Here is a 26,107-nt window from a genome sequence, read left to right on the forward strand (position 1 = left end):
AAGACCACCAACCCTTTGATTGTAAAATCTTTGTCTAATAGTTCTAACTGAATTTAAAAGTTAGCTACGCCTGTTTATGGGATAAGGCATTAACTTCCAGCACCTGATATAGAAACAATAGGGCCCCAAATAATTTTATATTTCTTGAACCAAGCAGTTCAATGTGTTAGCAATTATCCCAACGTCGCATCAGATATAATTGGTTAATAATTATAAACAGATTTCCACGGATATAAAAATGTACAATAACAAGATTAAAACAAGTTTTTTAGACCAGAGATGCAAAAACGGTTTGAACCCTATGATTGTACATTTTTATATTCATAGAAAACTACATATAATACAATGCTAGACATAATTTTTTCGTATGGATGAGAACCAGTTCTAATATACCGGATACTAATCGATTTTGAATGAATACGAGAAAAAAATTATTATATTTCAGGCCATCTCTATGGTTGCGGACAACCTGCTTCCACTGGACAAAATCATAACTCACAGGTTCCCACTAAAGGATTACTTGCCAGCTATACAAAAGGTAACCTTTTTATGCATTCGCAGTTGCGGCTAGCAGATAGATAATTATAACCTACAGCTGCATACAATATTTACAGCTGCAAGTTATCTACACTGTTTTGGCCCTGCTAATTTCGCAGGCTTAATACCGAAAATGTAAGAGCATTCTTGACCGCCAATAAGTCAAAAATCCGTTGTTACACCTAATGCTACCGTACATTGTATCCGACCTAAAAAAAATCTAAAGCCACAGCCAGTATAATTTGAAACTAGGGTGTGTAGTTAATTCCCTGTATTCCTAGCCCCTGCGGGACCCATACCTGCAGTGCCCTAACACTGCTGCGGGGCTTCCAATGTCCAATATAACCTGACATAACCTGACCTAAGGTAATACACAAATACTTGGGAAAAATACCCGCCCGTTACCTCTATTTTCAATTTAGTTAAAAATAAGTGTGGCAGGTTTTTTTGTTCGACTTGGCTTCTCTGAGAGTAGCAAATTTGTTATCCGATAAAATCAATAGAATATTGTCAGTATTTTGAAAAAAAAACATGTGAAATTTTTATGAAAGGAATAAAAACTAATTAGCCAACTAACATATTAATTCAAATGAAAATTTAAATTTGAATCATTACAAAGTGAATTTAATATGTTTTACATAGAATTCTAAATATGCATTTCACCAATTTGAATTAAATTCAATTTAAAAGGATGACTTAATGTACCGTAAATTTATTTAATCATGGGACATCTAGGAGTCTAATATACTATATAACTAGGGATTTCTAACTACTTACTTTGGCTTTGTTAAAATAATTTCAAACCTTCACAAGAATATCATTAAGCTTCCCTGATTTAAATATATATACTTTAAGGTTTATTAAAAAATCAGCACTCTATTTTCAATAGTAAAAGAGGAAATAAAAAAAAATATGTGAAAATTGAAAATAAAGCTAATGTACTTATATATATGAAGACAAAAATCCTTTAGAACGACGGGAAATTCAATTATGATACTTTGTAGTACTGTGTTTACTACTAGAGCTCTTGGTGACGGATAACAATATTGTAGAGTAAGCTTTGCTGAATTATAAAGCTAGTCTAAATTTGCAAGTGTCTTTATTTTCTAACAGTGAACAAATAACTGAAAACAATTGATTAAGGTTGATAACAAATAACATACATATGATAGAATTAGCACAATTACAAGGTAACGAAGGGTGGGGGTAGGCCTTTCCCCTAGCTGTAGCTGTAGCTAGGGGAGTTGACTAGTCCAGCATGCCCCCTCTCCATCCTGTACTGGAGTAGGGGGAAATTCATAGGCAGAGCTCTTCCTTATATGTTTAGTATTAACGAATAAATAATACTTTATTAAATGAGTTGCGAGAAGTGTAGCTTTTATACCTATTTAGCCTGTCCTTACTAATAATAATTACTTTAAATTTTAAAACATTTATTGATAATTTGCATAACAAATTACAAAATAAAAACTAATATAAATCCAAAAATGATAAATATAATTTGCTTTACATAAAGGTTTAAAAATTTGAAAGAAGTTTTAATTACAATTTTATATGTGAAAGGTAGCACAGAACTATGTGGTATATTGTCAAAACTATAGGCTATAGAGGAAATAGTTGTGATGCATGAAATTTGATCTATTGTCCACAATATCTGCCTGTGCAATAAGTCACATCTGTTAAGTAGTACACAAAATAATCTCCACAATTAGAGGCCATTCCGTCAATTTCATAATCACATACAGAACTTCCGTAATGAATACAAGTTGTTATGTTGTTAGTTTGGCCAGGCATGGGTAGGACAGACAGTGGGGACATGTAACCAGTCTCAGATGCACCACAAACATTTATTCCAGGATCACTTGTTGCCAACATCGTACCTGGATAAAGATATGACAATTTATACAATAACAACCTTTAATGATTTAAAACAAAAAAGGATCGGAAAAGAATTTCTTCTTCTATGTTTTGACTAAGAAAAAATTAACATAAGTCAATTTTAGTTAGGATTTCCTTTTCAACAGTTAGGACGTTAGGGGAGGATGGAACATTTATTTAAGATCGTAATTGACAAATAGACATCTGAATTGGGTGTTTCAAAGAAAAAGGTCGTCTGAAGTCTTATCAATCAATTCAAATCTCGATAATCTAGTTGGATCTTGCACAATGCGTGTTTCAACTGAAAATTGAAAAGTACATTTTTCCAATTCCTCTACCTTTTTTTCTATTAACTCTTACTGGTAATGTTTTAATATAAAGACAGGAAAGAAAAGAGTCTTATTTAAAAAAAATATACTAATTAGAAAAATGGTTTTTATTTGTCAACTTAACAGAGAGCAGATTGCTTCAAACAATTATATAGATAGAGAATGTAACTCCAATCAATAACATTGATAACAACACTCAGATCCTTTTAGCCAAAACTTAAAGAATAAAATAAAGTTTAACCTGCTGGTTCCATAAATCGGTACCATGCAGAACTAACCCAATTCCCTATACTAAATAAAGTTTAAAATCATTACATATTTTAAATCAGCATCTTCCTGAAAATAGAAAGTGTAATACAGGATGAGCTCCATCTTTTATTCTCATGTGCAAAATAAATATTTATTCCATCCCATGATAGTGATTGGAAATAACATTCCTATAAAAACTAAATTTTCTTTTTTAGTATTAAACACTATTTTTAATATTTTTAGTACCGAAGCTACTCTATAATTTGAAATGTCCGTCTGTCCGTCTTAGTTTGGGGGAAATGTGATTTTCCCGGCTCGTATAAAAGATAAAAGGCTGAATTTTTTTGACCATTATTAAGGAGCATAATTAACTATAAAACATCAATGGCGGTAGGACCGCTTTTTGGCAGGTTTTAGGCTATTTTTATATTTTTCACATTTTTCTCCATATCATTTGTGTTTATGGTCCGATTTCCAAAATTCCAGTTATAGTATCAAAATTAAATTTCCTGTCGTTTCAAGAAAAGAACTATGACGGTCAGACTGCCTTGAAGCAGGTTTTAGGCTATTTTTGTATTTTCACATTTTTCTTCATACCTGTGGTGTTTATGGTCCGATTTCTGAAGTTTTTCAGTTATAGATATCAAAATTAAATTTCCTGTCGTTTCAAGAAAACATCAATGGCGGTCAGACTGCCTTTTTGCAGGTTTTTGGCTATTTTAATTTTTTTCACATTTTTCCTCATATCTTTGGTGTTTATGGTCCGTTTTATAAAATTTTTGTAGTTAAAAATATCAAAATTGAATTTCCCGTTGTTTTGAGCATCCAGTATGTAATTTACTTGTTAAATGTTAAAATGTTGAAAGGTTTCATGATTTTTACCCTAATATACATGCTTTTGACAACTAATATCTAAATTCTTATTTAATTGTTTGTGCTTCGCTACTTATGGATGTTGTCATCCTTGTTTATTTCTAAACTGCAGTAACTATTCCTTTCCCAAACAGATTTAACATAAGCATCTTGGGGGCTAAAAACGTGTTTAATCTTATAATTGTAAATTTTATATCCACAGAAAGCTGTTTATAATATGATGCAAAAAATAACTATTTTAAATTTTATATCATGAGGTGTGAAAAACTTACAAAAATTTAATACACCTAAATGTAATTTTAACATGCCTATAAATTTTTTGTTATTGAAGTTGCAGGATTCAAGTATAAGGTCAACTTGTTGCAGTCTCTTAGCATTTAGAGCAGTTTATTTCTTGCAGAGTTTCTTTAACTTTTACTGCAATATAATATCTTACTTAAAACTTGTAGAATTGCTATCACAGTATCCATCAGTACCATTGTAAGAGTAATCAACATTCCTGTTATCTTCATCCAGAACAACATAATCATAACATTCTTCTAACATAAATATAGAATTCAAGTATTACCTCATTCCTATCTTTTAATATATAATGTGATCATATGAAATTCTCATAGATTTTTAGGTTAAATATTAAAACAAAGGACTAAATCAAGTATTGTTTAAATTTATAATCTTGCTAACAGATTTTAAAGAGTAAAAAAAAACTATTACAAAATCGATATATATTAAAGATCTAGCTGTAAACAAAAAGTTTGGGCAGTAAAAAAGGTTATGGTTATTATTTTAACTTAATAAAAAAAAATATTCTGTTTAGTATTTTTTCCTTATATAAAGCAATAATCTTTTGTTGTAAAAAAAGGAAAAACAATGTAGGGTGGTTAGGTAAGTTTACATTTCCAGGAAAACTGATGTATTGAAATAGATATCCAAGTTATAGAGTAGCTATGTCTGTGAAAAGTTGTATTTACCAGGCATTGTTGGTTGTTCTGTAGTAGTTGTAGATGGTGTCTCTTCATCTAAAGAAGAAAATTAGCAAAGAAGAATTTGTTTAAGGCAAATAAGCAGTAACAAAGGCATAGAGAAAAAGTTTTGCAAAGTTTATTATAAAAATTGTTTAGATTTTAGAGGGGATTTTAAAGGGTTTCATATACATAACCTTTAAATTGACAACTTATGTTGATCTAGATATCAAAGTTTTATCAAGGTATAAAATTTTATTGTCAAATAATTAATATAAAGCTTACTACAGCACAGATGTTTCATAATCATGTTGTTTTGTTTACAAATCATGAAAAAATTACCTCGTTTACAGAATTTAAGTCCTAATTTTATTCTGATATCAGTTATAACTTTCTTCACAACTAAAATGTTTTATAAGTATAATTTTATTTAAGTTATTATTTGGTAAATTTTACTAAAATTGCAATTTTGTTATTTTACTTAATAGCTAACTGCAGTGCTTTAGTTTACATGCAAAGAACCTGATGTTCACAAAATATTTTTTTTAAAAATCAAGTAATTATTTTACCCACAAGTGAAGAAAGTCTGCATTTCTGAGATTTTTCACTGTATCTCCATAAGACACAGTTTTGCTTAGAAACACAGGCTTTATTACAATCAGCAGTGGTTGGTAGAGAGCCAGGTACAAACTTGGATTTCAGGATTGGTCTTCCCTTCATCACCTCACACTCTGGTGCAATTTCTACAAAGATTGTAAAAAAATTTTAAGTAGTTAAATTATTAATATATTTAGCTGGGAATCCTCTTATTTGATTGTTATTTGGCATTATACTTTGGTTACAAACACTTGGAACAAAAAGAACATCAATAATTTCAATATAACCAGTGATAAATAGATTTCTTGTTTTGTTCTAAAAAGTAGCTGTTAATGATATATATATATTACTTGATGGTTTTCCTCCTTTACATTTTCCAAGGCCATAATTAACATTCTTTTGTCCACTTGATTTGACAACTGTTAGCCAACAATTATCTCTGACAAGCTTCCACAGCAAGCAGCTTCTGTTTTCTAAACAAGCTTTCTAAAAGTGATAAAAATTTAAAATACAACATATAAAAAACACATTTTTAATCATAAGTTATCTAATTTTCATAAATTTGTTTCTGAGCTTTTTTATCTACAGAAAATTTGAGAACCTACTACTTAAATCCAATCATAAGATCTTGATTAGGAGAACATTGTTGCAGTATGGGACAGAATTGAATCCTCTAACACAAGGACAAGGAAAGATAACTTTTTTTTTCCAAGATCAACTTACCTCACACTCTTCAACAGTCCCCTTAAACATCCTTAAATGTTTAATCTTTGGTGTTTGGCTGTAGAACACACATTGCCTATCATCTGCGACAATGTCTTAAACGTATTGATATTTTATAAACTAAATAAAAACTACTAAGTATACTGATGAAGTAAAACCTAAATATTGATAAATAATATTAATTGTCATCTATTTTGAACATTATCATATAAAAACTACAAAAAATAGTTATTAGTAAAGCTATTATGCTGATCACTTAACACATGAAGTTATCATTGTTCTGAAATTGGTAGGATAAGTTAAAAAGATGTTTTCATTAGGATTATGATATTTTAAAGTTTTAAGAATTCAAAATCTGATTTAGAAGACAGTTATATTGATGTGCACATTTTCTATATGCAGAGAAGCCTTTGTCTATCAAATTATAAATTGTTGATTTTACCTTGTGCTATTGCAGACAAGACAGCATGGGCAAATATAGTCCATAGAAATAGCCTCATCATCATTCTATTGACAAATACAAATAAGGTACAGCAATATAAAATATTTACAGCATAAATTTAAAAAAAAAACAGCTTATGCAGAAGAGAAAAGGAAAAATTATATGATTAATTTCAGTTTTGTTGGCCCAAAGGTGTAAAAACTCAGGATAACAAAACTAGAGCCAATTCTATGATTTTATTTTTTTTGCAGAAAAATGTCATTGTAAGAATAAAATTGATGGCAAACTTTAAAGCACGTACTGTTTTTATTTAATAATTGGCAATTTAACAATGTGATATTCCTTGTTAATCATCTTATAATGTAAACAATTAAGGGATTAATCAGTTTAAAAACTGGTCTTGGACTAAGAAAAAGTAGCATTTCATTATGCATATTTTATTGGCTTGATAATCAAATTGAACTATTTTCTTCAAGTGCTTCAAAGTTTCACTTCAATTATCATTTATCATTTTGAAAACAATATTATTTATTTTTTAAGTGTGGCTAAGGACCAGCATAAATTAATCAAAGTAGCTGTCTAAAGCGCTCTAGCAAAATGGGGATAGATGTCACTGCTTTTGGCCTACCTATTTTATTGACGTCCGGAAATTCCCTATACCCCATCTTTTTTCTATGGGGGTTTGTTTCCCCCTTCCCTTTCTCTTTCCCTCTACTATGACGTCAATAGACTAAGTAGGCCAAAAGCTATCCCTATTTTCCTAGGGCACCAAACACAGCTACCTTAATCAAAGCCATACTGAAAGTAAATTAAGCCTATAATAGATAAAGAATCAATCTATTAACATAAGAATATTTACCTTACTGTTGCTGATATAAGATTGACATCAATTTGATTTTGCTCCACACTTTTATTAAAAATAACAGGTGTTTCTTTTAATTAATTGAAAAGGTATGCTGTACATGGGAGGTGGTGGCAAATTCGAAACTCAGCTTAAAATTAACCTTGTGGGTATCATTAAAAATCATTCATAAAGTCCCCCCCCCCCAAAAAAAAAATTGACAATGTTGATGGGTTGAATGCATTTTTGTATTATTCTAGTTCAAAATTTGCAAATGTTTGAAAATAAAGCTTTTAACACGATCGAAATGATCGAAAATCAGAGAGAAAAAAAAGATTGGTTTTAAACATCGTAATAGACGTATTGTAAAACATGTATCAAAGAATCTGCCAATTGTAGACTTAAACCACAAAACAAAATATTTGTGATAGATTTAATGCCCATAACAGTTATATTTAACCAAATTCAATCAGTGCTGTAGCTGGTCATTTTTCGGTATTATCCTAATATTTTTTTTTCAATTTTGAAAATTTTTATAAACATATTTATATAGGACAGCCTAACTTTTGTTCTTTTTGAACTTGGTCTTTAATTTTCTTATCAAATTTAAAAAAAACTTTAATTAGTTTAAATATAATGAACTACAGGTGTCAAATTTTCTTGTTAAATTGATAAGAAACTTTACAACTATAGTTGGCGTATTGGCCAATTAACAAACCACGCACACCTCTTACAAACCTCTCTAATAAACCTCTAAATAGACCAAGAAGCAGTTCCTTTTCAGTTACTGAATTATAGTCAATATTTCAGTATTACAGATAACTGTTATCTTTGGATATTTGGATATTGATTATGCGCTACTCATGAACATAATAGAATAAGGGAGGGAGAGGGGGGGGGGGTTGTAGGGTAAAGATTTTAAAAAATAAAATAAGAAAATTGAATTTGACATTTCTTTTCAGTTTTTATACTTTGAATGAATTAAATACAAAGTAATTAATAGCAATTAACTTGAATTAATATATTGAATTAATTTCATCGCAAAAGTAGATCATTTATTAAAATATAAATTAAATTTGATATAATCTTTTTATAACAACTACAAGGATGACAATAGCGATAAAGCGAAGTTTAAAAATCACAAAGAAATAATGTTCTGTATTTTAAGAAAATGTGTTTAATTTTCATATTGATCAGAGCTGGATCTTTAAATTATTTTAGTGGTGAGCCAGATCGGGGTGAGCCAACTTTCCACCAATGAGAGCACAGCATTTTAAAAAATGCCGCGCTGTGATTGGCTGAAATTCGGTGCACCCCGATCTGGCTCACCACTAAAATGATTTAAAGATTCAGCTCAGGAAACTTTATCATTTCTAAAACCAAACTGGACGTGATATATAGATATATCTATTTTCAAGCCGAAGCAAAAGCTAGAACACCCGTGATGTTAAAGCCACCCAATTAGTATCAGTAGCGGGGCTTAAAGAAAGAAAGAACAGAGGTGGATTCTTTAAAAATTATTGTCATTGCATCGCTGCCTCACCAAACTTTTATTATAGAAAGGTTATTTACATAAGATTTTATTTAATTTTTGTAGATTTTTTATTTGATTTGTGAGGATTTGTGCAACCTCAGCCCACTTAAGCCTCAGCAAGAGCCTCACCCTTATGAGCCAATATCAGCTGCAGCCACCATCAATTTTTTCCTCTGCCACCTAGCTTTGAGCTGCGGTTAAAATAAGTCACATTGGTTAGACCAGGGATGTAAGGGATAAGACAATAGCCAAAAAATTGATGCACATACCCTATAATTATACACAAGTGGACGTAGAATATACGTGTGTTAGTCGGGCCTTTTATCCAGTAGGAGAGGAGGGAACAGGGTAAAGAAGGGGGATTGGGGAGATCGCTATTTTAGCCCGCTACAGAGTACACTTTTATACAGAACATGAAAATTTGGTGTACGATCCAAAAAGGAATAAATCCATTGATACACAAAATTACCTCTTCTATAGATTAAAACTAGTGGTTGAAACGTTTGAACACTCAACTTGATTAACCAACTAAAAAGTCCTTAAAGTTATTAAGCCAACGAATAAGAAAACGTTATTATAAAACTTTGGAGACTAGTGTAAAACAGTCCATTGTCCCCTCTCTCTCTCTGGGTTTGACGAAGTCTTTGAGCTGATAGAGGGAATAAACAACCATAAACTACAGTCAGCCTCAGACACAAAATTTGAACTCAGTAAGATTTAGCCTTATCGAACCCTTCAAATCGTAGCTTGACAATATGTCTCAAAAATCAGCCATTTGACGTCATAAAAATTAAAGAGATGAGATATGAAGAAGGAAAGAAAACCCTTAAAACAGAGATGGATAATCCTTCATTTTTATGACGTCACAAGGGTGATTTTTTTAGACACTTTCACCAGCTACTTCAAATCTAGGTCGTCGCTTTGATGCGGTGCGTTTGAATGATATTATTATCTGTTATTGCTGCTATACAAAACTGTTTCTTATATATATTTATTTACAGAAGCAAAAAGTTATAAAGGCCAAATGAATTAAATACAGCTGTTAAAACGTTTTTGCATGTTAGACATAAATAAAGATTAATTATATACAATTTTTATTACATATTAGGTGCTATAACCTCAATTAAATAAGCAACCTGTGGTCAATAACAAGAAATAATTACTTACATTTCCAGTATGGCTTCCAAACCGATTAATATCTGCTGGATTAGAACTGGTTCTTAGCCATACTGAAAAATCATGTATAGCATTGTAATAAATTGTTTTTTTTACTAATACTAAAGTACAAAACATAAAATTGGTACCAGTTTTGTTAGCCCTGGCCTTCGGCTATTGGGGGGCCAACAATATAATACATATATTTTCGGCTACTCTAATTTAATTGTCCTTCGGCCTTCCAGCTGGCTAATATAATAGCCATTCTTCCACCCCTTTTACCCCATCCCCATGCCTTCTGCTGGAGGAAAGTACTGGCTAATAAATGAGGACTAAAGTAGCAACCAAATTGACGACAAAATTCCCATGTCCACGTATATTATATATAACTACTAGAGGCTTAGCCCCTTGCCCAAGTCTAAATAGTTTACCATTTACCTTTTTTTCGTTGGGGAGGAGATGATGTTTTCTAGGGGCTATTTATTTTGGGAGAGGTACTCTCACTCAAGATAGTTATAAACATTCCCTGAACCTTTCAGAAGATTCACTATAAAAGAAAACCATATCGGTCTAGTGGTAAGCGAGATCTTATGATAAACAGACAGACAGAAATCATTCCGGCTACTTTTATATTTCGATTGTACTATTCCTGTATTTTATCCTCGTCCTAATGGATATAGAATAGACGTGGATGTCATGACAGAGGAAAATTTGTCGTTGATTTAGGTTGCCATTATGGACCTCATTTATTGGTCAGTTTGTTCACCCAAATTAAGGGGAGGAGATTTTATAAAGTGGGTGGATGTGGGATATCGTTGTTTTAGCCCGTTGCGAGTACCGCTTTATTAGAGTACATGAAAATCTGGTGTAAAATTCAAGTTATAATATTTCTTTTTTTTTTGTCTAATAGTCAGTCTATTGAAGAGACAGCTTTTCAAGTGTTTATGAGAACTTTTTCTTTAAATTAAACAGGGGCTAGTCAGCCGCTTTTAATATTGAAAGGTGGCGCGACAGCTTGCGATGTGTGTCAGCTGCAAAAATGTCATGCAATTCTCAACGGCAAATGTTCTTTCTATCATGCTAATCAGTTGCCAAAATAATAATCGCAGCGCTCTTTATCCAATCCGCAGTATTAGCCACAAAGTGGCAGCAAAATTTATCTGTGTTTTTGGGTATCCGCCGCGCGACAAAATCGCATATCAACTGCTGAACTTAATACTAATTTATTGAAAAACAAGGCTAGATGATTAATCACATTAATAAAAAAAAAAATATATATATATATTTTCAAATGATTAATCGAACATTTTGTTTTAAAAATCTCCTAAAATATTTAATTAAAAATTCTTTTGTAAAAATCATATGTTATTGGGATTTTTATGAAGATTAAACAAGCATGAAAGTAAAGACAAACAAAATTTAAGTAAAAAAAGGTTAACTACTATAAATTACATTTCTATGTATTTTTTAGGTGCTGTCCAGTCAAGATTCCATCAAAGTTATGCTGATTCCTTAAACAAGTCGACATTATTCTGGAACTATGACAACAACGATTTGAAAATGAAATTATTTGGTGTGTTTATTAAGAGATATAAGTTTTCCGGAATTGTAATGTAGGGAGTAGATTTGAAATCTGCATCAAATTTTAAAGATTTTTTTTATAAAATTCGTTTTTTGTAAAATTCTTTATCTGAAAGCGGAAATACAAATTAAGTTAATTAATTTTGGCATCTGTGATGGTGGATTTAAAAAATCTGCGCTCTGATTGGATGTCGTACATCATTCAACCAATTAGAGCGCAGGTAGTTTAAAATCCACCTATCCTATTGGTCAAAATTAATTAACTTAAAATGTATTTTCGCTTTTAGATAAAGAATTTTACAAAAAACGAATTTTATAAAAAAAATCCTTAAAATTTGATGCAGATTTCAAATCTACTCCCTACAATAAAATTCCGGAAAACTTATATCTCTTAGTGTTTATTAATAACAATTAAATGAATGAAATTGTATTTTTAGCAGCGAAGCTTCTCTATAATTCACTTGGTCCGTCGGTCTATCTGTATTGAGTTGATCTGAGTGATATTCAATTTCTGTACGGGAAATGTGTTTATCTTATTTGCTTTTTAAGATAGAGGGCTGTATTTATTGAAGAATTGTCTGGCCAATGTGGATCTATTCTATACTTTACTTCGTCCGTCAGTCTGTTTTTACTGCTTTGTATTATAGATACCTTTTTATAGGAAAGTTTTCAAGCTATTATTTGTTTAAAGATTCAATTTGACACTGAGTATCTACCCTACAAATCAATATGTTCGGTTGTCTGTCTATCGTGCTATGTTTGAGAAGGATAGTATCTGTGGACATATGTCTCATCTTATTTTTTATATTAAGGATAGGTGTTTTCCCTGCATATGCATGTTCGGTCTTGTTATTATTTTTATATGTGTATTATCTTTGCTACTTATGGATGTTGCCATCTTTGTTTCTCAGTCTTTCAAACTACTTCACAAATAAGATTTGTCTGTTGGTTGGTTGTTCCAAGGATGACAACAACGTAAATGATATCCATAAAACTCGTAATCAAACCTTTTACCAGTAATTTAAAAGTTATTGTTATATAAAACTCTTATTTTCAAATCTTACACTCATAAACCTAGATGACATATGTTTCAATTTTCTGTTCAATCCATAAAAAAACAACTATATGTGTTATTTTTAGGGCGTGCGCACTTCAATTGAATGGGATAAAAAAGGAGGAGGGGGGGGGGGGGTATTTTTGTAATCAACCCTTCTATTCACTTTATTCACTTGTCCTTTGTCATGTTAATCTAGAGGAACGAATATTTTTGGAAAAAACCTATCCTGGATATCAAAACATAGGTTTGGGTGAAAGATCCTACTTATTTATTTTTCCATAAGTAACGTAGCAAGAAAAGTTATGCGCTGTAATCTTTACTGTTAGGTAAAAATGAATTTTACTCAAAATCAAGTAAAGTCTAAAATTCATTTTTGAAAATTCTAGGATAAACTTTTAAAAATCAGGAATTAAAAATCAAATTATATTTATGTAAGGGAAACAGTTTATCACAATTTAAAATTAATTTTAAAATCCACAAATCATCTAAAATAATATCTCAAAAATTTTCGACCTGCCAAAAGGGTTCAAGTGCATAGTATAAAAAGAGTTTGTTATATAAGACAGTTTCTACAAAATAACATTAAAATGAAAAAAAGTCACCATGATGATTAAATGAAAAAGAATGATGACATCCATAACAGCAAAGCTCAGCAAATGAGACGGACAGATAGACGAACATGAGTTTAACATTTGTTTTTAATTAGAAGTCTGAAATAAAAATTGACACAAATCCAACCGGAAATTACCCAAATACACATGATTATGGACGCAATATTTTAGCAATTAATTATAGATGTTCTTCGCTATTAAATATTTAACCTGATCGTCCAAGTAATCCTTATAATAGTTTAAAATTAATAGGACAATTAAAACATGCCTAGATAAAAGATAAGAGTTATCCGTTACAGACGGACGGGCGGACGAAATTATCTAAATCTAGAAAATCTCTCCTTAAAAAAAGATTGATTACTGAACATCAATTATAATAGTTATTTTTTTTTCTTGTATCGTTTTATAGACAGCTTTCCGTGGATATTAAAATAAAAAATTAAGTCTAAAACCCGTGGGGAGAGCAAAACTGACTTTGTATTTTCATTGAAAATTGTCTGTAATTCGATGCTATCCATGATTTATCAGTAAGGCGTAGAACCAGTTCTAATCCACCGGATATTTATCGGTTTTCAAGCTACAATGTATAGAATGTTATTAGCTTGTACTTTTATAATTTATAAAGAGTGTAGTTATGTTGTCTGAACACTGCACTATACATAAAATAGTGTATTATGTGGGTTTGTCATTGTGTCACCCAATTTGTTACAAGGTTTCGTTTAACATTACACAATAGTTTTTATTCAACCTTCTCTATATTCATAACTACTCTGCCCCTAGAGGCATCTCGAGACAATTGAAGTCGACACGTCCTTCCCCTTTTAAATTTTTTTTTAAATAGTGGTAAATTTTTCTATAGTAGCTTTCTCTTTGGAGGTTGGAGTAGTAATAAACCTTCCATATCGGAGAACCATATCGGTCGAGCGGTTAGCGGGATCCTTCTGTTCATACAGACAGACACATATCCTGTTACTTTTATATAAGGATTATAGCTAATTGTATTTTGTTTTATTAGCAGCCGAAACCGTATTCAGCGATTTTCATATATTTTTGTTAAAAAATCAAAAGTTTCCTCTTTCATAAACGTACCATAATGACGTATAGTTGGACATTCTCTAGCTGGACATACGCTATTTGTAGAGTAGCTGCGTTATCAAAAGTTGTATGGATAAATAAAAATTTAAACATACATATTTGAAGAGTACTTGAGATTTCTATTGAGTTTATTGATAGTTTTTGTAACAACTATATAAATCAACAAAGCTTCTATATAAGTCACTCTCTCATTTTTGTTCTTTTTAAACGTTATTTTTTTTATCTTTTTATTGCTGCAATACATTACTTTTTTCATTCTTGTCTTTACACATTTGGATTATTGTTTTACAGTTTAATTACTTTTAATCAAATGCTTTTGAAGGTAAGAATATTTGCAGAATATATTCAAAATAAGTTTTTTTGCTTGTCTTTTAAGTCTTCGAGAACTTAAATAAACTGCGTGTACCAAAAAAAAATTAAAATTCTTAGATTAATGATAGTGAAATATGGAATGTAAACTCTGGTTTATTGGCCTTGAGAAGCCAAAGAATCTGACAAAACACAGGGATCAATCTTATGATTTGGATTCTATGTATTACTCGTAGAAAATTCTTAATAATATCATGCGATGTATGATTTTTTAGCATGTCTCAGAACCGGTAATACTCGAGCGCAAACTTACCGGCTTCGAAACTAAACTGAAAAAAAGATTGTTATCTATACTCAATTATTCACCCAAAAGTGCGTTTAGCTTTTTAGGTTAGACGACACCCTATTCTCCCTTTCAAACTGGCTGATTTATGAACTTACAAACAAACGGACATTGTAAGTAAGATAGCGTCGCAACAAATGTTCAAAGTTAAAAAAATTTGGGCACTTTTTGTGAATTTTAGGCAGGTGGTGGATTTTTTTTTATCTCTCTTTAGTTCAACCCATTACTTGCTTGACCCATTGATTGATTGTTCAATATTCATAGATTAAATTACAATTAACATTGGAAAAAAACGTTTACAGAAATAATTAGTTTAGATTTCATATAAAACTGAAAACTAAAATAAAAGATAAATAGATAGAGGAGGAAATATTAAAAAAATACAAAAATAGATAAATAATAAAGTTAGATAGATAGATAGATAGATATATAGATAGATAGATAGATAGATAGATAAATATATAGATAGATAGATAGATAGAGAGAGAGACAGAGAGGAGAGAGAGAGAGAGAGAGAAAGGGGTAACAATCCAAATAAATGGATTCATAGTTTTTCCAATCTATGTAACTTTATTTTCTATGGTGGACTTTTTTGTTGTTAAAAAGCAGTAGCTGCCTATTATTAGGTCTAAAAAGATTAATATACACAGATGTTTGGAATTTGTACTTATTGTCTGATGTTCTTTAAGGGAATACGGACGTGACATATTTATAAGGTAACTACGCTTTTAGCATTATATTTAAAACTGCGACTGTTTCTTCCTTAAAAAAAACCAGTTTATCGTTACATGAAATCTCTCGGGACTGACCGACAAACATATATACAGCTTTCCTCTTCGTACAAGGACTAGCGTCAACGCCCCTAGATGTATTGTAGGGGAGAAAAGGTTGACCCACTATCTTAAATCTTGATTTTTAAAAGATTTATTTTTGTAACCTTTGCATGGATGGTATGCATCCATTCTTACATGATTATGGAGAAAAATATAGAATACCTGATGAACCTTCATATATGTTTTAATTCAACCCCCCATATTTTTTCCAGGAGGGTGGATACTCCCTTTCATAGATGTATGCAAGCCATGTTAACATTTAGTAGAAGTCTGTAAATTATATGACTATGCATTCTCTAATGTAGCGAACATATACATACATTAAGATATATAAGTTTTCCGGAATTTTAAAGTTAGGGGGAGATTTGAAATCTGCATCAAATTTTGAGGATTTTTTATAAAATTAGTTTTTTCTATAATTCTTTATCTAAAAGCAGAAATGCAATTTATGTTAATTAATTTTGGCATCTGTGATTGGTGGATTTAAAAAATCTGTGCTCTGATTGGATGGCGTACATCATTCAACCAATTAGAGCGCAGGTAGTTTAAAATCCACCTATTTGTCTGTGAGGATTTCGCTGACTAAAAAGCATCATATATATTTAATTAACTTTGTCAGTCAGTCCAGTCCGTCCATTATGCTAAAGTTTTAGTAATTATATTTTATGGTATTTTATGTTTTAAGTTTACTGTATTTATTTCTATTGACATCTAATGTTTTAACCATATTGTCCGTCTATTTTATTAGATTTTTATGAACTTCACAAAGTTTATGGATGTTATCATATGTTTCTTGGTACTCTAATTGAAATGTCTGTCTGTCTGTCTGAAAGAAACCGTAAAGAAGTAAACGTCAATTTCTCTTCAGTTATAAAAGATCAATGGCTGGAATTAAAAACATCCCCATACTGATGAACTTACTTTGTCCGTCCGTCTGTTGGAATGCTTTAATATGCATCTACTATCAAAGATATTATATAAATTCTATTGTAAAGATTTCCATGTTTATAAGCTTTACTAAGGACTTATAAATGATGTCATCCTTGTTTAGCTTTAAAATTTCTAAGAAATTCTATATGTTCTATAATTAATATCTTATCAAGAGTAAAGGCACATCAAGTGTAAACCTCGGTGGGTTAGGGCCCCCTGCAAGAGTTAGGCTTATGTGAAAAAAAACTATCCCTTCTAATTTACAATTTATTTATAAAATATGGAAGTGTATTTTCAATGCTCGATATGCACTCGATATGGAAAAGCACCCTAATCCTCACTTTGGCTGACCTTGCTTTTTTATTAAATATAATATTTTTTACGCGAAGCCCCTCTTTAATTAGAAATGTCCGTCTGAGGGTAAAACATAATTCACCATCTGCTATTAAAGATAGACGGTTTTAATTTTTGAGAATATACCCTATACCTTTAAGCATCCTATATGTGATTTACTTATTCCGTCAGCCTGTCGGAAATACCCTGCAAGGCATTTAATTTAAAATGAAAAAATGTATTTATCAAATTCTAAATTAGATAGACGATCACTACTGATTTTTTCTAGAGAAGATTTTCCTGATAGATGAATATCTACTCTCTACCTTATTTAGTCGGTTAATCTGTCTGTAACCCTCCAGATGACATCAATTTCTGTAGGGAAATGTGCATTTTCTTCTATTGAAAATAAAAGTCTAGCCTATAGTCCTTAAAATAAAGTAAAAGGATCTCGGTGTGTGTGTGTGTCTGTCTGTACTAAAAGATTTCTATAAATGCAGAATCGATATGGTTCTCCTTTACAAATAAGCATCCATTATATAATTTACCTGGTCTGTCAGTCTATCGGTAATGCTCTGATTGTCATTTCATTGATAGAAAGATGAATTTTTCCCTGGTAAAATTTTACAGGGTTGATGAGCATCTACTCTGCATTCCAATTGGCCCGTCAGTCTGTCTGCAAAAATATGTTTTTACACTTTTTTATGAAGGTTAAGATCTTAATAACTACTGAAGCAATTGGGTTCTCAATTGGGTAAGCTTTAAATAGGTCCCATGATGGTATTAGGCTATTTCATTTTCAGATGGTTTTGAGCTATTTTTTCTAGCCTGTTTCTGCCTCTTTTAATTGAGAGCCCCTGGATGCTAGATACACATCCGCTAGTTTAAAATATTCTTTTGCATTTAGAATAGAAAGAGATAAATATATTAACTTACACATAAAGATTACTTCAAGTTCAACTACTTACGATAGAATTTCTGTCTGGCTGATTTTAGTTATTTATTTTAAAATAAAAGCCTTTGATACTATGAACGTATTAACATTCTGCCTTAGCGTTTTCTTGTTTTAAAAAAAAAACCTCTCTCTAACTTGCTTTTTCTTCCATTTTCTTTTGATTTCTTAATTTAATCTTCAAATACGTATTTATAATAAAGCCATTTTCATTCTTTCAAAAATGCAATTCAAATTACGGAATTTATTTTCCAATATATATTTTTTTATAACCGTCAGGAAAGGGTTAAAATGTTTTTAATTTTTGTTTCAAAATTTGGACACATTAGGGAGGGGTGCTAGAATCAACTCATTTTAAAACTAAGTTTTCTTAAATTTACTATATTATGAATTTAAATTTTCTTTTTTAAGAATAGTAATAAAATACTTCAATATTATATAAATAGCAAGATGAAATAAAAAAAATTAATTTATTCTTAATAAAGTAAAATATTGGGTTTTATTGTTCTGGGCAATGAGAGTTTATTATGGATTATTGGAGCACTATGAGTTTTAAACATTTATTCCTTGGAAAACTTGAGCTCGTTTATAGACATTTATTTCCTATATAGATCTGACATGGATCTTGAAGCAATGAAGCAGGCCCTTTTGTAAATGTTAAAAATTGGAAAAATCTATTAAATAAAAGTAATCGCAAATATACTTAGTAAATGATATAGATAATATGGATCTGCCGCGAAAAAACAGGTGCTTTTGCAAAACGTTAATAACTTTTTTGTTTTTATAGCTAAGTTGCTGATTTTTTTTGTGAAATCTAATGTTTATTGACAAGTACATCTATTTGTGAATTCGTTTTATTCAAATTATTATTTTTTATATGATTTTTTTATCATTTTTTTAACGCCCTATTAGGACCCTGTTCAGCATGGCCATAAATACCCAACAGTTTTAAAACCCCGCTCGGTTTTGGTTTTATTACCCAGTTTTAACTTTTCAACCATTAAATATTTTTTTATGATTTATTATTCTTGAGCCACCCTAATCAGTATACCCTAGTAATCTCTATATGTGTCCTCCAATAGTTTTATGCTCTTTTTCTGATATGTATCATCCAATTTTTATATGTTCTTTTTTTGTGTATGTCAGGTTTTAAAACTTCGACAAACGGGCTTTTTTACCCGGTTACGGCGGTCGAAACCGGCCAAAACACTAAATTTAAAATAAATGCTTCGTATATTACTTGTAGCCCTATAGATTACATGAAGTTGTGTAGTTTTCAATTACGGATCGTATCAAAGTTCTAAAAAGTGTTCATCTCACTTTGGGCGTTCAAAAATTACATTTTTCATTTTTTTGTCGAAATAACGGGTATTTAGGAAAAAGCGGCTTTTAATGCCAGCAGAAAACCACCCAAAACGGGTTTAAATACCCGTTGTGCATTTATGGCCATGCTGAACCAGTTTTTTTTGCAACTTTCCTGTGCACGCCACAAGAGCAAAACAAAAAAATTGAAATTCCATTTTGACCATTATAAAGCTTCCCTGAAATGTTCAGCTTGATCGGCCCATAAAAGTGTCGCTCGGCACTAATAGGTTAAAATGCATTTCCACTTTTAGATAAAGAATTATACAAAAAACGAATTTAAAAAAAATCCTTAAAATTTGATGCAGATTTCAAAACTCACCCTAACATTAAAATTCCGGAAAACTTATATATCTTAACATACATACTTATTAGGGTATCCACGGATTGGTTCAAGTTAAAATTTTTGAAAGTGACCATATATTTATTGAGTTGTTGAAACAACAAAAACTAAATTGTCATTGCTAAGAAAAACATTACTAATACTATTTTTGTGGGATAAAAACTAAAATTTGCGCCTTTAAATTTTTTTTTGAAGATTTTTAAGATACCTTTTCAAAATTCTAACATGTATGAAACCACAGGTACCCTTCCTACTTGGTATATTGGATACGCTAACCACCTGACTTTCAGTAGATAACATATAATCTTTCTATCGATGTTTAAACAAAACAGTCAAAATTACAGCTTCAAAAGACAGTTAAAAATTCATCCAGGGCCATTTAAGCTTTAAGCATTTATATGATTTCTGCGGATTTTCTAATTTACATAGGTGTTTTCTATGTATATTACTCTTTCCAAAAATACCTCACTTGTCAAGATTGGATAAAAGAATCTTTGTGATCAAGATTCTATAACTGTGCGCTAAGGCGTCCTATCTCTTTTATTTGGGCATAATTTCTTGCTATTTTCCAAAATGGATGTTTTGTAAAATACTAAAAAAATTGTCGAGTTAATTCAACAGTATTTGAAAAAAAGATTGAAAGATTTTTTTTTGCAAATATAGCATTATAAATCATTAAAACGTTTATCCACAAGGATAACTATATAAATTACCTTTTTATCTTTTAAATTTAAAATTTAAAAGTTTGTATTTATATGTTAATTTGATCTTAAACAAAATAGGGAGGGAAGATAAATTAAGTAATAATGGTAGGAAAAATTTTATAAACACCTATTCTCATTCGTTGGTTTAAAAACATTAAGGGCTTTATCATATCTTGATTGTTTTTGCAAACTTTGAGTGTCCAAACTTTTCTACAAATGAATGAAATCTACAGAAGTAATTAAGAGTACACATCAATTTATTGTCCGTTGTCCTATGCATTGAAATCCCTGGAATCTGGATCACAAATAAATTTGATTTATGTGTAAAATTCATAACCCTAAAGCTGATATGCTTTCGGAATTCGGTACTTTTATGTACCATCGGCTTCGACCCTAGAGGCCCATAGAAATAAATTTGATTCAAGATTGCCAGAATCAGAATTATCAGTGGCAAGAATGGATTTATCATTACTTGGATCTTGCACCAGATTGTCATGGTTTATTACAAAGTGAACTCTGTAGCGGGCTAAATTAACGATCTCCCCCATCCCCTCCCTTCCTAATGGATAAACGGCCCGACCAATGAAAGCGGGGGAAAATTGCAACCTAAATTGACGTCAATTTTTTTCCTGTTATACTAACCACGTATATTCTACTACATCTATTGTTGCAAGTCGAGGATTAGGATTAGAAATGACAGGATCAGTTGCATAAAAAGAACTTTGACTTGAAATGTGATAATTTCTTTAAAAAAAGATTTTGCACTCTAGCACAAGCCAGGGATTCAGGGATATGACAATGGAGGTCCATATCCGCCCATTTTCAGTCTTAAGGGTGAGATTCTGCCTTCGTTGATAAGAGATTAATCCCGGATGTTCCCTTTCCTCCCTGAGCACAACACACAAATCAAATATTCTATTAAACTTCTTACAAAGATATTTTAAGATTTAAAATTCTTTCAGTGATAAGGTTACTCTATAAAAAGCAGTATTTTACCTCACAGTCACGGATATATCCTTAAAATAAAGTAACAGGATGTCTCTCTGACTGTACCGAAGGATCTCGCCATCTGTTGAACCACTATGGTTTTCCTTTGCAGGGTACCTTCTCATAAGGTATATATATCTATTTTGGGGGAAGGTGCTTAAAAGACATAAATAACATCATATAGCGGCAAAACATATTTTTGGTAAACAGCTGATCTTACTGTAAAGCAAAAAAAAAATTTTACGTTCCGCTAAAGGCATCTAGGAGCGTAACCGCTAGTGATTCAATATTACATTTACTAAATAAGCCTACGAATTTAAAAACAATCTAAAGTGATTTTTAGTTTTCTTGAACATACTTACATAAATGCAGATTTATTAATTACAGCCAATTTTTATCCCCCAAAAATTTCCATCTACCAAAGAAAGAATCTTACACATAGACTTGATGGAGGAAGGGGGGGGGGAGGTATTTACCCCCAGTCTACTATCTCATCTCTAATGTCTTAACATGATTCAAATTTCTAGACAAATTTTATTATCCAATTACAAACTTGGTTTCACTGATATGTTTATTAAGCTATAAAAATTGGAAAGAATCTTAATGAATATAATAGATTTGAAAACTGCATAAAATTTTATGGATTTTTTATAAAATTCGTTTTTTATATAATTCATTATTTAAAAGCGCAAATCCAATTTAAGTTAATAAATTTTGACCAATAGGATAGGTGGATTGGAAACTACCTGCGCTCTAATTGGTTGACTGATGTACGTCACTTAAGCTTCTCCAATCAGGGCGCAGATAGTTTTCAATCCACCAATCACGATGTCAAAATTATTTAACTTATTTTGTATTTGCGCTTATAGATAAAGAATTATACAAAAAACGAATTTTATAAAAATTCCTTAAAATTTTATGCAGATTTCAAATCTATTATATTCATTGAAATTCTTTCCAATTTTTATAGCTTAATGTTTATACCTCAATTAAGGGTACAATATATCACTGGTTGTTCAATACAAGAATCTGGTTACCAGTATGAATTAAAACCTATTAATATCCGGTGGATTAGAACCAGAAGGGAATATGCCATATAGTACAATTACAATGTCTAAATGTCTTTAGAACCAGCTTTTATTTTCTGCACTAAATTAGTAGAATAAAATATATTGTGGTAGAAATTCAAGTTTCTTTCAAACACATTCAAAAGCTATGTTGTATATGAATTCAGCTTTTAAACCAGGGATAAGGGATAGGAAACCTGGCCATAAATTAGGTCTCGGCCTGGTTTTGAAAGGGATCATGCAACTTTTACCTTTTGCCTAATTTAATGACCTTACTGGCGGACGGCTCATATTGGCTACCGCTCTAAACCAATAGTGTTCTGTGATTTGGGCTTGTTTTGTATCAACCAATCACCAATTGGCGGAAATTTTAGAAGCAGACAGTTCTAGAAAAAATAATGATTTCGTCTGCTACAAAAAAATAAATATAAATGGTGTTAGATCACATTAGTTTAATTATTAAATCTGCTTAGAGTTAAACATTAAAAAAGGGCCATATAGAAAAAACAAAAATAACGGGATTATTTTTTTGGAAAGAAGGTAGCTACGAATTTTCATTTGGTAGTTAATAAATTAGATGTTGTATTTTGAATTTTAAAAATTTAGTACGGAATTGATACAACACCTTAACCTTAATTTTTGTACAATACAACACAGTACAGATATATCATTACATTATAGTATCCAAAGAACTTGATAGAATGTTACCCAAGTGCATATTTATTTATTTATTTTGAATTTTAATTAGCAATGAAATTTTCAAATAAAATTTTTACTCATTAATAAAAATGCAAATAATACAAACTAAAATCTGTCTGAGGGAAACCCAACGATAGCTTTCTGACAGTTCAAATTACCAAAGTAAAAGATAAAAAAATTTTGGGATAGAAAAAACTTCATTTTAACAAAAGCCATTAATATATAGGTTTATAAAAAGTTATGTTTTTTACTTTAAACTAGCTACCTGAATTTGATTCTATACTTTATCTACACACACACACAGCTTTTTCATTAGCGTTTAGGACGAACCACTGCGTCATCCCAAAACTGGTTTATTAGGCCTGAAATAATATTTTCCTACGTTTCCCATCCCTTATCCCTGTTTTAAACATGTGACATTTGTTGAGAATAAATCTTTGTGCTGTTTTTATATTAACACAAGACTCGGGGATCTAAAGGAAGCTCTACAAAGTGTCTTAAATAATTAGCCATGTCACGTCATATTAATAAGGGATGAGGGAGAAGTGAGAAAGAAAACCCCTAAAAAAAGAGATGGTTAATCCCTCATTTTTATGGCGTCACATGGCTGATTTTTTTCAAAACTTTGTAAAGCTTTATCTAAAAGGAATAAGGCAATGGACGGTTAATGGATGTACTATATATCCCTAATAATTATAAACAAAAATTAACTCTTTTGTAGATGAAAATTGTTCCTTGAAAAGTTTAGATATGCTTATTTTTAACACAAAATAACCCAAAGTTTTAAGCCAACAATGAAAGAGAAATTATGGGTACCATAATAATTTTAGTCCAATTACCTTTCTTCTCTAAAAGCACTTAATAGTCTAGAGATCTTAGGGGATATGGTAATGGCCGAAAAAATTAGGAAATCCAAAGAAAACAAAGTTTAATCCAAAGCCAGCGAATGAGAAACCTTGCTTATAAAATTTGTGTACCATAACAATGTCCTTTTCTTTCCTGGAAAGACTAAAAAACCATATTAATACAACAAGACAATAGACGATAAATTAATGTACATTCCCAATTATGTTAAACAAAATTATCACTTATGCAGTTATGAAATTGAATGTCGACAAAAATACTGTTTTATTTTATTATTGCAAGGTTTCGTGATTTTTCATGTTAATTTTAATAAACAAATTCTTATCATTTTGAAAAAATGCTTAAATTAAAAGTGCAGCTTATCATTCAAATAAGCTTCTGCAAACAGTGTTTATTAATTTAACATGAAAAAAAAAGAGATAAAATTTTTATGATCCCCTTAGAAATAAAGGAAAAAGAAAACTGCTTTTAAATTTTCTTGCTAATAAATTTTAAGAAAGCCGGCTTGTTATTTTTACAAAAATAATTTTAAACACGCGCACCGCGTTTTCTATACTGCTTCGTTTTCTTGTATCTGTCTGTTGTTACATACAACTATGTTTTCACAATCCTATTATATAAAGTAGTAGGTTTTTTTGACTGAAGCTTAAGATCTCAATATCTTCTTAACTGATTGACTTCTTCTTTTTAGGGAAACTTCACTTGGGTACTGGGAGGGATTTGGCTGTTTTGTTTTTAGATTTCATGCCTTGGATGATTTTAGGCTAGTTTTTCTGCCAATTCCATACCCCTTTGAATACAAAACTCCTAGATACTAGGGGTGAAACCGCAGGTTAAAAATATAGATCATGTCGGATATACGAAGTTTGGTATTGGTTGGAACTCTAAATGCTGCTTACTAGGGAGAGCACATTTTATTACTTGCAAATACTAGATGAAAGAACCAAGACACAAAACAGTACAGTAAAGGCAGGGCTACTGAAAAAGCTCGTAAAATCGGACTTTTATTGAGTCTTGGCTAATATAGACTATTTTGGTTACTAAGTGGAAGTAGTAGGTAAAAATGTAAGTATTTATTCTACTAGAGGCTAAAAGCGGCACTTAACAGGGGGGTGGGAAAGTCTTTCAATTGTAGTTTTAAAAAGAAAATAAATTTGGGGTGGAGAGCCATATTTTCTAGTGGTACCCTCCCAAAAAGAAGAACCATGTCGGTTTAGCGGTTACAGAAATCCTTCTGTACAGACAGACATACAAAGAGACAGACAGCGATCCTGTTATTTTTATAATAGGATAAATCTTGGGAGATTTGTGTTTTTAATATTCAAACAATTATACCTATCCCGAATTCCATGATTTCCTTACAGTTTAATCTCCAAAAGATAGGACAAGAGGGCATGTGCTACTCATGGTGTTCCATCACTTACACAAAATTATATTGCATTAATTAATCATCAGAAACGCCAATTGTTATCACAGCATAAAGTGTCATTCCCCCTTGCCTTCACTTTCATGTGTAAAACTTCCTTGTAACTTTTTGCTAATGTGTCGTTTTACGAAAACACCGAGGACATGGAAATCATCAGAAATGAAGACACACCGCTATTTAAATAATAATAATAAACATTCATCATACATACTTTACAAATCTTTTGTTTCTGAATTATTGTTTTAATACTAACAGGATGACTGTCTATACCGAACGATCTGGCTAACTGCTACTTTTTAGTGCAGCTTTTCATGGATTAAGGGAAAGTTTATAACTATACCGTCTCTAGAAAACATTCACCCCACCTCTCATAAAAAGTCAGGTGAAGGGTCGACACCATCACCGCCTTATAGAGGCCAATAAAGGCGCACTAGTACTTGGTGGTTTAGGGTGGGGGGGGGGGGGGGGGGATTGTTGGTTACGTAACAACT

At 31.0% G+C, this 26,107-nt stretch overlaps 2 protein-coding genes across 3 annotated transcripts in view; one reads left to right on the forward strand and one right to left on the reverse strand.

Moving 5' to 3' along the window:
• The window catches only part of LOC145319039 (erythritol/L-threitol dehydrogenase-like), a 51,238-nt gene extending 39,419 nt beyond the window's left edge, over window positions 1–11,819 (forward strand). Inside the window, exons 14-15 of one of the 2 annotated variants that reach the window (XM_080160862.1) lie at window positions 446–538; window positions 11,592–11,819. In XM_080160862.1, the coding sequence (XP_080016988.1) occupies window positions 446–538; window positions 11,592–11,737 (239 nt within the window). In that variant the 3' untranslated portion in view covers window positions 11,738–11,819. The remainder of the gene's footprint in view (window positions 1–445; window positions 539–11,591) is intronic. The other variant, XM_080160863.1, reaches the window with a different exon arrangement.
• LOC145320278 (uncharacterized) lies at window positions 2,120–6,655 on the reverse strand. Its single transcript, XM_080162700.1, has 9 exons — window positions 6,591–6,655; window positions 6,149–6,243; window positions 5,776–5,911; window positions 5,398–5,571; window positions 5,171–5,230; window positions 4,838–4,885; window positions 4,303–4,405; window positions 2,986–3,035; window positions 2,120–2,417 (listed from the first exon to the last, which is right to left on the reverse strand). The coding sequence occupies exons 1-9, from the start codon at window positions 6,652–6,654 to the stop codon at window positions 2,176–2,178; spliced, it is 972 nt and encodes a 323-aa protein (XP_080018826.1). The 5' UTR covers window position 6,655; the 3' UTR covers window positions 2,120–2,175.
• Window positions 11,820–26,107: the final 14,288 nt, after the last annotated feature.

This window comes from Acartia tonsa, chromosome 5 (genome assembly GCF_053477335.1).
Source record: "Acartia tonsa isolate MP-2025a chromosome 5, ASM5347733v1, whole genome shotgun sequence".
Classification (NCBI taxonomy): Eukaryota; Metazoa; Arthropoda; class Copepoda; order Calanoida; family Acartiidae; genus Acartia; species Acartia tonsa.